A 15,704-nucleotide genomic window follows, 5' to 3' on the forward strand; every position below is an offset into this window, starting at 1 on the left:
CTATGAATAGTATCAGAATGCAGATGTTGTTTTACTATATACTGTACTAGTTATAACCAAGTGACTTAAAATAGGAAGAGGAAGAGCTGAGCGTGTGGCAGTCACTTGGATGTAGGGTTGGAGTCCAGTATACCTTGATGGTGGTAACCCCAGTGAAACACCTCCTCCTCTGGGATAGGACCCCGGGAAGTGTAGGCCAAAAGTGGGGAGAGGGACTAGAATTATCTGGTTGGCTCAGAAATCCTCAAGCATTGATTCAGGACTATTGGCACCCTTTAGCACCCAATGGAAGGAAAAGAAGCTCCTCTCTGTAGGAACATTACATTATCTAGTGCTTCAAATTGTTTATATTAAATCAGTTTTTCCAATAAAATGAACTGCAAACAATCAAAATTAATGGATGCAGGAAGAGTAAGCATGAGTCAGGCACCAGGAGAAACAACAGACAAAATAAACAGACTTAATAACAAAGTCTAAAAACCACTATGCTTACTATGTTCATGAAAGAAAAAGTCAAGCATATAAATGTTGTCAAGGAACTAGAAATCATAAAAAGTGACATTCAAATTTTTAAAAAGAACCAAACAGGAATTATAAAACTAAAAAATGTAATAACTAAAAGTACAAAGACTACGGGTGAATTTTAGAGCAGGTTAGGGACACCTAAAGAGATAATGAGTGACTGGAAGATAAGTTAAAAAGAAAACCAATAAATTTTAAAGGATTTAAATCATACACAGTTCTAAAGTGACAATTTATATGTGTTAGAAATCAATAAGAAAAGGATAATCACATTATTTGCATATGTTTGGAAACTGAGAAACTTACTTCTAGGCTGGGCGCCGTGGCTCACGCCTGTAATGCCAACACTTTGGGAGGCTGGCAGATGGCTTGAGTCCAGGAGTTGGAGACCAGCCTGAACAACATGCAGAAGCCTTGTCTCTACAAAAAACACACACACACACACACAAAAAAAATTAGCTGGGCATGGTAGTCTGCACCTGTAGTCCCAGCTATTTAGGAGGCTGGGGTGGGAGAATCACCTGAGCCTGGGGAGGTTGACGCTGTCATGAGTAATGATAGCACCACTGCACTCCTACCTGGGCAACAGAGTGAGACTCCATCTGGGAAAAAAAAAAAAAAAAGAAACCTACTTCTAAATCTATGCATCAAAAAAATCATGGGGAAATTAGATGATGTTTTAAATTCAATGGTAATAATACATATCAAGACTTGTGTGAAGAAGTTAAAACAGTATTGATGGAGAAATGTGTGGCTTTTAATGTACATATTTGTAAAGAAGTTAGTAAAAGAACAGCAAAATAGAAAGTAGAAAGAAATAATAAAGAAAATAGAATAATTTAAATAGATAAAAATACAATAAAAACTATGTACAAAACTCAGGTCCTCTGAAAAGTCTAATAAAATTGATAGAACACTGGTGAGACTGATTAACAAAAGAGAGGAGTCACTAATAATTGATGCCAAGAATGAATAGAGGGACACTGGTTCAGATCTTGCACACCTTAAAAACATGAGGTTGTTATGAACATGTAAATGGTATGAAAATTTAGATGAAAAACAAAAATATCTATATTAGATGTGATACATAATAGCGAAACATGGAAAGTCTTTCTTCTGAAACTGGAAATGAGATATTTTTGCCTGCTAACACCTCTTTTTAAGTCCTGACCCTGTAGTAGCACAAGAAAAAAAAAGGAATAAAAAATGAAGGAAAACTCGCTATTTGAAAATGTATGATTGAGTGCATTGACAACCCAAACACATATACATTTATATTTTTATGGATAAGAAATTTTAGCAGGGTTGCTGTATATAAAAATTAGTTTGGAAAAATTAGCTTATTACATATATATTTAAGCAACAAAAAAGGAAAATGAAATATTAAAAAGATACTATTTACAATAGTGTCAGAAATATCAAATATATATATAAGGAGATCTAATAAAAGATCAGTGAAATTTCTGCAAAGCAACAAATAAAATTCTGTTAAGAAACATTACAGAAGACCCAAAGGAATTGAAAATCATGACTGGAAGGCTCAGTGTTGAAGAGGTCTCTTGTCTCTCAGGTTAATGTATGGATTTGATGCAATATCATCCAAAATCCCAAAAGACCTTGTTGTTGTTGTTGTTGTCTTATTGTTCATTTGGTTGGTTTTTCTTTCTTCTGGAACTTAAGCTGATTCTCAAATGTATAAGGAAATACAAAGGGTCAAGAATAACCAAGTCTGTGTTTTGATGAAACAAAAATAAGGTAGAAGATCTATACTTCTAGGTTATCAAAATTTTTCTAAAACACTTTTATGAGTGTGGAATTGGCAAAGAACAATGGAAAGACTAGGGTTCAGAAACAGACCTACATATATACAACTTGATTTATGACAAAGGTGACACTGTAGAAAAGTGGAATATGGATAGATTTTCCAGTGAATGGTACTTGGTCAAATGGGTAGCATATACAAAATAAAATTGAACCTCAACCACTGTGCACAAAAATCAATCATAATCTTAAATGGGAAAGGCAATACAATGAAGCTATTACAAGATAATGTAGAAAAATATCTTCATGATTTGGGGATAAGGAACTTAAGTCACAAAAATCATCAGGCAGAAAAGAAAAGATAGATACATACATTTTTTTTCCTCATTAAAAGACTTTAAACAAAAGTTGCCACTGCAGGGTCAAAAGGCAAATTATGAAGTAGGCAAAGATGTTTGCAATATGTAAAATTGTGAAAAGGCTGTCATTCAGAAAACATGAATAACTACTACAAATCAACAGAAAAAGACACAGTCCCAATAGAAAAATACACAAGAGACCTAACTAGGAACTTCCAAACAGGAAATCCAAAAGATCAATTAATATATAATCTCATTAGTAACTAAGAATGTTCAAATTAAAATCACAATGAGATACCATACATACCTATTTGATCTTTTTTAGAAAGTACAATATCAAATGGTAGGCAAAGATACAGAATTCTCATATATTGCTTATGGAAGTACAAAAGTTTGGAAGTATCTAGTAAAGTTGAAGCTATACCTACCTTAAAACTCAGCAATTCTGTTTACATATGTAAGCAAGGAGCTGGAAGTTCTCCATCTTAACAACATATATCTTACTGACCTGCAGTCACATATGTATCAGGATACATGTACAAGAATAAGAATGTTCATGGCAACATTATTTTAATAGCCCTAAACTGGAAACAACCCATATGTCTATCAACAATAGAATGGATAAATTGTAGTTTATTTATACCATAATGAAGAGAAAGAATTAAACTACATACAAGTAGACCTTTGAAAAACAGAGTGAATGAACCCAAAGAAAACAATATAAAGTATATGAGTCCACTTATATAAAGTTCAAAAACAGCAAAACAAAACAAAACAAAAGTTGAAGAACTATGTGGCAAAACTATAATGAAAAATGAGGTAAAAAAATACCATAAAAGTCAAGATAGCTGCTCCTGCTAGCTGGGAGATGGGGTTTATGATGAAGAAGGGGCAGGTGGTGACTTTCTGGCATGTTGTTAATCAGGGCCAACTACATAATTTGTGGGGTCCAGAACAAACATCTTTTTTCTCTCCCTCTCCTTCTCCTCCGATGGTGTTTTCTTATTTGCTATTTAATGTGGCACTTCCTTGGGCACAGGTGGAAAACTGACCCTCACAGGAGCTAGGGGCCTGACCCCTGATTCAGAGGAAATGGGGAAGATCCTGTGCCTCAACCAGACACTTCCTGCACTGTACCTCCTGCTCAGCCTCTGCCAGAGCAGAGGGTGGGGTGGCATGGAGTGGAGAGAATGAGTAGCCAGAACTCATTCTGGGGAGGAAGGGAGGTGGCAGGAGGCCCATGATGCCTGAATCAATGCATTGTCCCATTGATACTTATAAAATGCAAATTCAAAGATAAAATTATTGAAAATTACATGAGGGTGATTGCAGGGCATTAAATGTCAAGCAGGATGGAGGAGTACAAGAGTGGAGTGTGTTGGCTTCTGAGCTTGGCGCCCTGTGCCACTGCAAGTCCCTGAAGCTGGCCCTTTCAGCAATGTTCTGTTTCCTGACCTGGATAGCAGCTATACGAATGTGCATTTTACCATAACTGCTTGTCTCAGTTCATTTGTGCCACTATATCAAAATAGTTGAGACGGAGTAATTTATAAAAACCAGAAATTTATTTTCTCAAGGTTCTGGAGGCTGAGAAGTTCAAGATCAAGGTTTGATCTTGGTGTTTGGTAGAGGCTGCTCTGTGCTTCCAAGATGGTGCCTCTTGCTGCATCCTCACATGGTGGAAGAGATGGAAGGGGTAAACTCGCCCCCTCTATCCCTTTCTTAAGGCGCTAATCACATTCATGAGGGTGGAACCCTTGTGGCCTCACCACCTCCTAAAAGCCCCACCTCTTAGTACTGTTGCATTGGGGATTGAGTTTCACAGTGAATTTGGGAGGGGACACACACAAACATTGAAACCACAGCACTGCTTAAACTGGATATTTATGCTTCATACAATTTTCTGTATGACAGCTGAGTTTAAAACTAGGTAAAGGAAAGGTGGTGTAAAACAGAATGAACTTTTGCTGTAAAATATAGAATTATTCACATATAGAGGTGTATATACTAGTAAATGCATATTTTTTTCTAGAAGGAAACACAAGAATCTGTTAACATTGGTTGCTTTAAGGGACAGGGATTTGAGGAGATGAGGTAAAACAGGCTTTTGTTTTTCATATGAACCTTTTTATATTATTTGAATTCTCTATTGTGTTCATGTTGGGATTATTGGCCAATTTATATGTTTTTGTAAATTAAATAAAATTATTTAGTTGCTTATTTTAAAATAAAGCCAGAAAAATGCAATCATGTTAAAAGCTATAGAGAGGCAGGAATATATACTTTTTTAAGAATCATATTTTGAACCATTTTAGAAAGCAGAGTATTTTTGTTGATATGAACAACCCCCCTATAATTAAGGTTTCATAGATCTATATTTTTCACCTACTCTACTCTGAGGTAGATTTACCATGAAGCTAAAGGATTCAAACTTCAGAGTCCCTCACTTGGACAGATCCTTATAAAGGCCTGTACCTAATTTTGCATTCATAATTTTATATGCTTCTTTAAAAAGACCTTTCAGATTGTATAATCTTGAAGCACCCCTAAAATCTGATTCCAACCTTGACGGTGAGGTACACTCAAATCAAAGAGTTCTTACACCTGCCTTAAATATGAAGATTTATAGAAATAAGTAACAAAACATGGTTGTAAAAATGTATCTAAACAAATAGATTCACTGAAGATATACTTTAAATCTGGCAGTGAGAATTAACATGTCCCCTACTCCAGGAATCTTTTCAACTTGCCAAAAATGAATCATTTCCTCCTATGTGCTACGCCTGTACTTTCTCTGTCATGTTATTGAGGTTTGTATTATGTGCTTATTAAACTACCTGTCTGCCGTACTGGACAAGGAGCTCCCAAATAACTGGGACCCTCTCAATTACTTTTGTGTCTCCAGGGCCTAGAATAAGATTCTAGCATGCAACAAGTGACTGTTTAATAATATCTTTTTACAACCACTGTATTGTGTGTAAAGGAGGCATAGCTACCGTTCTTTACTTGAGTAAGCGTCATATGAAACTGATAAGTATACATATACATACATGCACGCTTAAGGAGATACACAAAGTACTTATCAGTCAGCATCTTTCTTTTTCCTACTGAATTTACATGATTCGGTCACATTTTGCAGAAGATATAAGCTTTTTTAAGCAGAAGAACCAAACAATATCATGAATTATTTAAAAAATACATAAATGTACAAAGAAAAATATGAAAATTCAGCATCCTACTGTCATGTTTCAGATATTTTTAATAAATAAAAACTTTAAAATTCAGAAGAAACCATCTTTAAGCCATTCCCAGTGTGAAAATTGATCATACAATCTGGATCATTCTTGTCATACCCAATTAAATCAGAATCCAGGGACCAGGGGAAAAAGCAACCAGGGCACACAGCTCTAGCATTAAGAATTAAGTTTTTTACAACCCAGCTGCTGAAACAGCCTGCAGTAACTCTAAGATCAGTTTTACTGAGTAGTTGCTGAAACAATCAGCTATGACTAAGACTGGTTTTACCTACCACTGTCACTCGCCAGAGGCTGCCAGCTTCCCAAAACTTTACTATAGTGCCAATGAACCTTCCTTCAAAACAGTAGTAACATTTCTCTTTCTAATAAAACTCTCGACCTTCTCTTTGTTCTTCTGACATACTAAAGACCACTCAGTCTATATGTATGTCCTGAACTGCAATTCTTGCTTCCCCAAAAAACCATTAAATTTAGAAATTCATCTCTTTATATTTTATGTTTACTTTGACACCATATACAAATTCCTAGGCCTCCTTCGTTGGAGATGAGCATCACCCTGAAGTTGGGATGTAGCCATCCCATCCATATATTCTCATTTTTACCACTTAAGAAAATATATCCATAAATATATAATATATATCCATAAATATATAATTATTCTGTGTTGTAATACTTTTTTTTTTTTTTTTTTTTGAGACAGAGTCTCACTCTGTTGCTCAGGCTGGAGCGCAGTAGTGCAATCTCAGGTCACCGCAACCTCCACCTCCCGGGTTCAAGCAGTTCTCCCTCAGCCTCCCGAGTAGCTGGGACCTCAGGCTTGCTTCACCACACCTGGCTAATTTTTGTGTTTTTAATAGAGACGGAGTTTCACCATTTTGGCCAGGCTGGTCTCGAACTCCTGACTTCATATGATCCACCCTTGGCCTCCCAAAGTGCTAGGATTATAGGCATAAGCCACCGCGCCCTGCTGTGTTGTAATACTTTAAGCCAGTGTTATCTAATGCAACAGGTACAATTTATTGTAATATTTTGTTTAACCCGTTACATCCAAAATATTTAAACATATATAAAAATTTTTAATGTGCGATTCAATATTCTTTTTGAAAATTTCTTGTACGAAGTCCAGAAGTAAAAAAAAAATCCAGCTGATATATACTTACAGCACATCTCAATTCACATGCTAAAGTTAGAGTTCATAAAATTTAAGTTGGAAAAACAGATTCATATATCTGAGTTGTTGCAAACATACTTAAAAGTATTCCAACAATTAAATCGAGTATCGTTTTTGTTTTTAGTTTAATTGAAATTCAATTAACGATTCAGTTTTTCCGTCTCAACCACACTTCAAGTGCTGAGTAGCCACATATGGCTAGAGCACAGCCTACCGGACAGCGCAGCTTAAGGAGGTAGACAAAGTACTTATCAGTCGGCATCTTTCTTTTTCCTACTGAATTTATGTAATATTTAAATTGTTTTTCTTTGTCATATCCTAGAACCCAAACGCACAGACGCAATGGATACCTTTGATTTTCTGCGTCGATGGCATTTTGCATTTTAAAAGATCATCTGGGTGGGGTGGTGCGCCCCTGTAACGGGAGGCTGAGGCGGGAGACTCGCTTGAACCGGAGAGGCGGAGGTTGCAGGATCGTGCCACTGCACTACACAGCACTCCATCCTGGGCGACAGAGCGAAACTCTGTCTCAAAAGAAAAAACAATTATTTATCACTAAATTTACTTACTAAAAGAACTTGCAAAACAAAACCCTACTGCCTAAAATATATTTTAAAACGTATTTGTGTTTAAGCAGCGTATATCTTCTGATAAATAATGACGCGTTTTAACTAGTAAAGGCGCAGCTTTCGTGTTAGCCACGCCCATCCCTCGCCCCGCCCTCCACGAGCACCTCCCCCCGCATGCACGCACGGACATACACGCGTACGCGGGCACACACACGTACACACGCGCGCGCCCGCGAACACATACATATAAGCAAGAGCGCACAAACGCGGGCAGCATCCAGGAGCGCACGCGCCTGCCAGGTCTCAGGAAATGCGCTTTCTACTCCCCGCGCCGGTAGAGCTAATGCAGGGAAGTTTCTGGGAACAGTCGAGCAGCGTTTGTATTGGTGAGGTTCCAAGTCTCCTTTAAAATGATACGACTCCGCCCTTCTCCAAAACCGTTTGAGGAGAAATGGAAAAGGTTGGGCGTGGAGGTGAAAAGGAGCCCTGTTGTCAGCTGGTCCGTACTCCACCTCAGGAGGCGGCCAACTCCGTGCGTCCAAGAATAAAAACATTTCCCTTGTAGGAACATGCAAGGGTTTAGAAACGCCCCCCCGCCCCCCGCGAGGCGTTTGTGAGGGGGACCTGTCACAGTTGAGAAGTCAGGATGGGCGTTTTCCTCCCAGGAGGTGCCCTACTAATTTGCTGCCTCGATAGTTGGTCAAGCCGGGATGTTAGCTGCGGAACCTCCAGGACCGAAGAGCGCCAATTCTCCTGAGTTCTCCTTGGTTTGGGTTTCCCACAAAAGCGCGGTCACACCAAAAGCTGTGTTTCCACAAATGCGAAACGGCCTCGAAACTTTTTTTTCCGCACACGCTCACTTCCCACACCACTCCCATCCCTTTATGTTTCGCCTCAGGAATCGAGTAACTTCTCTGAAACCCAATTCTACGAAATCCCAGCAGCTAAACACAGCCCGACTTCCCTAGAGACAGAGAGAGAGAAAACACTGTAAACCCCAATCACACGCTCCTGTTTTCCCGGTACTGAAAAAAAAAAAAAAAGTGGGTCCGTGGCCGCGCTATGCATGCTAGGATTAGTAGTTCCTCCATCTCTCAGGGCGAAGGGTCAGGGCGGAGCTCAGGTTGACTCCGTAGCAGACAACTACAATTCCCATGGGGCCGCGCGTTTGAAAGAAAGGGGCGGGACGGGAGGGGGCGCGTCGCGCTTGCGCAGTCCCCGGGGCCGGAGGGAGGCGGAGGCGTAGCGGTCCAACTGCTGAAGTCCCCATGTGACAGTGAGCGGGGTCCCGGCTCCAGAAGACGCTAGAGTCTGCGTCCGGGCCCTCAGCACTGTCCACTGTTCCGGGGCCAGCAGAGACCAGCAGGCCCGGGACGGTTGGTGTTTGACCGTGCCGCTAACTTGGTGTACAGAGTGAATTGCCGCTGCCGGAGCGGAGAGAGGCGGAGCGGCCAGGAGAGAGGGGATTTCTGTCAGCGCCGGCGCTCGGGAGCTCGGAGACATGAACGGCTTCACGCCTGACGAGATGAGCCGCGGCGGAGATGCGGCCGCTGCAGTGGCCGCCGTAGTCGCTGCCGCGGCCGCCGCCGCCTCCGCGGGGAACGGGACTGGCGCGGGCGCCGGGGCTGAGGTGCCGGGCGCGGGGACGGTCTCAGTGGCTGGGCCCCCGGGGGCGGCCGGGCCGGGCCCAGGGCAACTGTGCTGCCTGCGGGAGGATGGTGAGCGCTGCGGCCGGGCGGCAGGCAACGCCAGCTTCAGCAAGAGGATCCAGAAGAGCATCTCCCAGAAGAAGGTGAAGATCGAGCTGGATAAGAGCGTAAGTAACCGCGGGATCGCCCTGCCCTCCTGTCCCTTGGTGGGGCCCCAGGAGTCGGGCAAAGGCACGGATTGTCGGCGGGGTCTCCCAGACCTGGCTGCAGTGCGGTCTCGTGGAGTCTGTGTTTGGAAGCAAATAACAAAGTCGCTGCAACTCCGACCGCCACCCCAACACACACACAACACGCACGCTGTCGTTCCCCTTTTCTTTCCCACCCTGCCCCCAGCCTCCCGCTGCCTGCGACTCTCCCGCGCACTGTCTTCCCTCTTCCTTCTCCTCTGCGACCAGGACACGAAACAAAGGGGACCGCCGGACCGAGGGCCCAGAGTAGTTTTCTTGCAGCCCGGCAGCTCTTCTGGAATGGAGGCGCCTTTGTTTCGCTGCCCAAGCTGGTGTTTGGCCCCAGGCGGTGCTAACTCCCCTGGTCTAGGGAAAAGTGGAGGACCTTCGCGATCAAGGAAGATCCTGTTCCTTTCTGTGCTCCGTCTCCTCCGGAGCGGAGTGAGAGGGAAGCCGAGCTCGCCCGCCGCCTGGCAGTGAGCCGGGGCTGTAAACGGCGTTTGCGCTGTCAGCTCCGAGGGCAGCTGCTCCGATGGTGGGGAGCACGTAGCCTCTGCGGTTTTGCCATCCCCTTGGCAGCCATCAGGATTTCTTTTTTCCTCCTCCTGCGCGTCTTTTCGTTTGACCATCTAACAGCCGTTGCCACTTTTGGGAGATCTGGCTAGCGGTAAATGAATAACATGGTATCAAGAACCTACCACAAGTCCTGCGTATTTTTATCTTGCGCTTGGCTTCGAAGTAAATGTAAAAGCCTGTTAGCTCAGTCCGTATTTGTTTCAAATGTTAGTCTCCAGTTCGCAGGAGTGTGTGTAATTAAAGTTTTTGAAAAGTTTATTTGTGATACTTTTTTGCCCGTTTAAACAGTTTTCAGTGTTATCCGTGAGAAACTTTTCAGGTGAACTTGCATAATTTCAGATTGCTTTGGGAAAATGTGTTATAAATAAATACATTGATTTAATTTAATATTCAGAAAAGTTGATAACTGAAATTTAAATATAGTTATGAAGTCGATAGCTCATTTGTAAAAACGGATGGTTTTGTATCCGGAATATAATTTGGGCATTCAGTTGGAAAGACTGGAAAGCATACATTATGTTACAAAAATATGCTCTTCTTTAAGTAGAGAAAGTACTGTCAAGTAGCAAAAGTGGGCAGCATCATCTTTCCCCTTAACAGTTAAAAATTCAACATGAACTAATTCATGTCATCCTCACTGCTATTTATTTATTTATTTATTTATTTATTTATGTGAGACAAAGTCTCACTCTGTTGCCCAGGCTGGAGTGCAGTGGCGCGATCTCAGCTCACTGCAACCTCCACCCACCAGGTTCAAGTGATTCTCCTGCGGTAGCCTCCTGAGTAGCTAGGATTACAGACTAGTGCCACCACGCCCGCCCAATTTTTTGTATTTTTAGTAGAGACGGGATTTCACCATTTTGGCCAGGCTTGTGTGGAACTCCTGAGCTCAAGAGGTGCTGGGATTACAGGCGTGAGCCACCGCGCCCGGCCCCTCACTGCAATTTGATGACAAAACCCAGAGGGTTGGAATTTCTCATTCTCCTCTCCCTCCCTCCCTTCACCCCTTCCCCAAATGGAACCAACCCCTCCTTCCCCATCCACCATCCTTTTAACAGTATTCCAGACTTCTTATGTTTTAACAGGGTTTAGGATTTAAATGTATAAATATTTCATTGTGTTAACAATGGCCATCTTGACTGTCTTTATTTTTACTATCTGTGGCATATGTGTTTTCCTAATACATAGACACATTTTACTGTAATCATTAGCAGTGTGTGAAACTTTTCTGTTTCAGGCAAGGCATCTTTACATATGTGATTATCATAAAAACTTAATTCAGAGTGTTCGAAACAGAAGAAAGAGAAAAGGGAGTGATGATGATGGAGGTGATTCACCTGTTCAAGATATTGATACCCCAGAGGTAAATGGAAGTTTTTTATGCTTAATATAAATCCTAAGTAGTGCATTCTGAAACCTTTATAAAAAGATATGAACAATCTTTTAAGTGTTTAAAACATTTGAGAAATCTGAAAATGAAAGCAAAATTAAATATAGCCAGTTGTCATGCATTTACACAGTTTGAATTGTTACATTTTAAATTGACAATTTTTGCGGCTCTGTTGTCACATAACTTACTCTTTTTTGACCTCAGTTTATATTATTAATCCCCAAAAGATTAAACTGTTTAATAATTTATAGGTTTGATTATGTAAATTTTTTAAATAATTTTTTTGATTTTGGAAGTAAATTTTTATTGTGCTGAAGTTAAAATGTTTGTTATTATACATATCGATGATAAATTTTCCACAAATTGTATGAACTAATTTATGCATGTTAATTTTTTCTAGGTTGATTTATACCAATTACAAGTAAATACACTTAGGAGATACAAAAGACACTTCAAGCTACCAACCAGACCAGGACTTAATAAAGCACAGCTTGTTGAGGTATATATGATTTTTAAACTATTTGAACTATGCACAACCGAGAGGCTGTTAAATGCTAATGAAAGTATTAATGTAGTATATGTAACAGTACATTTAACAGTACATTTTATTTAGAAAGAACAATGTTAAAAAATCTATTGTGGAAGAATCTAGTTGTCTAAAAATGTTTGTCAGCCACTTAGGAAATTCCTTTTTGTAATGACTACTCAGCAGGTTGTGTACAGCACCTTCTGATACTGGCTTTCAAAATGTGTTGTTTGTTTTTTGAGACAAAGTCTCGCTCTGTCACCCAGGCTGGAGTGCAGTGGCACGATCTCGGCTCATGGCAACCTCTACCTCCCAGGTTCAAGCAATTCTCCAGCCTCAGCCTCCCAAGCAGCTGGGACTTCAGGTGTGCACCACCACACCAGGCTGATTTTTGTGTAATATCTTTAGTAGAGATGGGGTTTCACCATGTTGGCCAGACTTGTCTCAAATTCCTGACTTCAAGTGATCCGCCCACCTCAGCCTACCAGAGTGCTGGGATCAGCAGTGTGAGCCACCGTGCCTGGCCCTCAAAATGTTGAATGAGAGTTTTTTTTAATCCTCACTTTAGAAATCTATTAGTTTTAAAACTCCATTTAACCAGTAAATGTTTGAGCATCTAATTGAGGCATAATAAATTTAATTAGCAAGCTTTAATGTCCTTATTAAAATTTATATTTTAAAGTGGTGGAGTAGGCCTACAAATCAGCCCCTAAACAGTATTTTTATAATTTGCTGACTTAACTATTTCAAAATTGGTCCTTGTTGATGTTAGTTTTATTAGAGACATCTATGTTTTCTTCACATCTAGAAGAGGCAAAAGCTTTTCTTTTACCCAATCTTTTACTTGTAGTTTGCTTTGACAGAGGACTTCTAGTTAGTCAGTGAGTTGTGAAAGTTAATGGAGTATGCATATGTTCTCAGGATATAATAGAACCAAGAAGTCTGTGCATCTTATTAAGATGCTTATAGATTGATATATTTATATTTTAATCATATTTAAAATTTTTGCTTGCAGCTACTCAGGAGGATTGATTAATCCTAGGAGTTTGAGTCACCATGGGCAACATAGCAACACTCCATCTCTAAAAAAGAAAATTTAGCCTACTAGACAAAATAGAAGTGTAGATATATAAATCGGTTTTCTCATATTCTTTGCATGGATTTAGTAGTTACCCAACATTTTCTAAAATGTACAACATTTCATTGAATAAAATGAAATATGAATAGAAGTTACATTTATCTGATGGAACGCTTTTTAACATTGTTAAAATCTAATACATTAACTATTTAGCTAAAATTTCTTATCCTTGGTTAGGCAACACGGATCTAATTAATTTTTCTTTAATTTTGATTTAAAAGATCAAGTTCTTTTGGGGTTGTACAATACATTATGTAACGTAAATATAGATCTTGCCCACCATGATGAAATATTTCAGTAGGTACTAATGGAGTGAAGGCACCCCTGTTTTGGAACAAATGAGAACCAAAGAACTAATTATTTTAAATGTTACATTTAGGTATAAATTAAACCTGAAATTTTTGATAAACTGACCTTCTAAGAACAGTTATATTATTTCTAGAGCTATTTTCTTTTTTATACATAAGAGATAGCCATGAGTGTTATATTTTACTTAATCAGAAATGCAGTTATTAACAGGTTAAGGAATGTGGAAATGTGCAGATGTAGTACATATATTTTAAGACAGGGGTCCCCAACCCCAGGGCCATGGACTGGTACTGGTTGATGGCCTGTTAGGAACAGGTCCACAGAGCAGGAGGTGAGCACCAGCTAGCAAGAATTACTGCCTGAGCTCCGCCTCCTGTCAGATCAGCCGTAGCATTAGATTCTCACAGGAGTCCAAAACCACGTGTGAAGTGCACATGTGAGGGATCTAGGTTGTACGCTTGTTATAAGAATCTAATGCCTGATGATCTGAGGTGGAACAATTTCATACCAAAACCAACTCCCCCACCCCCAATCTGTGCAAAAATTGCCTTCCGTGAAATCGATCTCTGGTGCCAAAAAGGTTGGGGACCACTGTTTTAAGGGATTCCAGGGTTGTATGACTAAGTCTTAAGTCTCGTAATTGTTGTGTGGATGAACTTTTTTCTTAAGAAATTCTATTTTCTGGAATCTAAATATGCTTGTCAGCACCTCAGGTAAGTCTATTAATCTTCTATTCGTAATTGTAGTATGCATATTACATTAGCACAATGAAAAGGCAAGGAAGCAGGTAAACATCCTTCATTGAACATCCCTCTTTCTCCTCTCATTTCCATTCACAATTTTTATTCAGAAAAATTTTCAAGGAACCTTAACCAAAGAATGCTACCAAGATACGAATGAATGAATGTAATTTGCAGCAAGTAATTTATATGTTATTGTTGATTACTACCAAAAGTTTTCAACTTCATACTTCTTTTTCTATCAGTAGGGTCTAAACCATTGCAGGTTTAATGATGCATGTGGTCTCTTACATCTGTTTTATCTCATTTAAAGTTTAAAAGTAAAAACATGTATTCCCTACTCTAGATTCCAATTATAAAATTTATTATTTTTATCTTATTTATCTTTTTTGAGACAGAGTCTTGCTCTGTCACCCAGGCTGGAGTCCAGTGGCGTGATCTCAGCTCACTGCAACCTCCACCTTCTGGGTTCAAGCAATCCTCCCATCTCAGCCTTCTGAATAGCTAGGATTACAGGTGTACACCACCACGCCTACTTAATTTTTGTATTTTTTTTTGGTAGAGATGGGGTTTTGTCATGTTGCGCAGGCTGGTCTTGAACTCCTGGGCTCAAGTGATCCCCCTACCTCCGCCTCCCAAAGTGCTGGGATTACAGGTGTGAGCCACCACTCCTGGCCCAATTATAAAATTTAAAATAAATAAAAGGAAAATGTATTTTCTAATCAATGTATAGTAAATTGAGTGAGCCAAAAGGTCCTTTGAAATCACATTATCTCTTGTTCATAACATTTTATTCTTAAATGCTTTTTGTCCTGTTGGTATTTTCTTAAATATAATTTTTAAAGGAAATAGCTCTTATCACATAGATTTTTTCTTTGGATGAAACCGTATTTTTTACCTAGTTTATGAAACCTGTTATATCTAAAATTTAATTTCCTTAATTTTTTTTTTTTTTCTTTATAGATAGTTGGTTGCCACTTTAGGTCTATTCCAGTGAATGAAAAAGACACCTTAACATATTTCATCTACTCAGTGAAGAATGACAAGAACAAATCAGATGTCAAGGTTGATAGTGGTGTTCACTAGGAGACGTGGAATTGAGACTAATAACTTGGATGATAACACTGTTTACTGTTTTTTCACATGTAGAAATGTTCTTTGTGTATTTTTTCTACAGAGGATTTTCTCTGATTTTATTTTCTTTGTTTCTGACTCTAATAATTAGTTGGAAACTCATGTAAAATGAGCTTTCCTAAATTAAAAACTATTTTAAATAAAGGTTATTACTATTATAGTTGCTTCAGTGTATTTATTTTGTGAAACTTGATTTTTCTTTTAAACTGACTTAGAGATCAGTATTGATATTTTAATGTAAAGTCCTTCATTTTATAACCCCCTTTTTTTTTTTTTTGTAAACTTCCAAGAAATTAACAGGGTAAGGAGAAGTAACAAATGTAGCACATTTGCATTCTCTGGGACAATCTGACTTGGAATTGAAGATATTTTAAAT

The 15,704-nt window shown here is 39.4% G+C and overlaps 1 protein-coding gene across 1 annotated transcript; it reads left to right on the forward strand.

The window, feature by feature from the left end:
• Window positions 1–8,898: 8,898 nt before the first annotated feature.
• On the forward strand, window positions 8,899–15,486 carry SAP30 (Sin3A associated protein 30). The gene is made up of 4 exons (XM_045393058.2): window positions 8,899–9,455; window positions 11,329–11,454; window positions 11,882–11,980; window positions 15,158–15,486. Exons 1-4 carry the CDS (start codon window positions 9,141–9,143, stop codon window positions 15,278–15,280), a joined length of 663 nt encoding a protein of 220 aa, XP_045248993.1. The 5' UTR covers window positions 8,899–9,140; the 3' UTR covers window positions 15,281–15,486.
• The last annotated feature ends 218 nt before the right edge of the window (window positions 15,487–15,704 follow it).

Source organism: Macaca fascicularis, chromosome 5, assembly GCF_037993035.2.
Source record: "Macaca fascicularis isolate 582-1 chromosome 5, T2T-MFA8v1.1".
Classification (NCBI taxonomy): domain Eukaryota; kingdom Metazoa; phylum Chordata; class Mammalia; order Primates; family Cercopithecidae; genus Macaca; species Macaca fascicularis.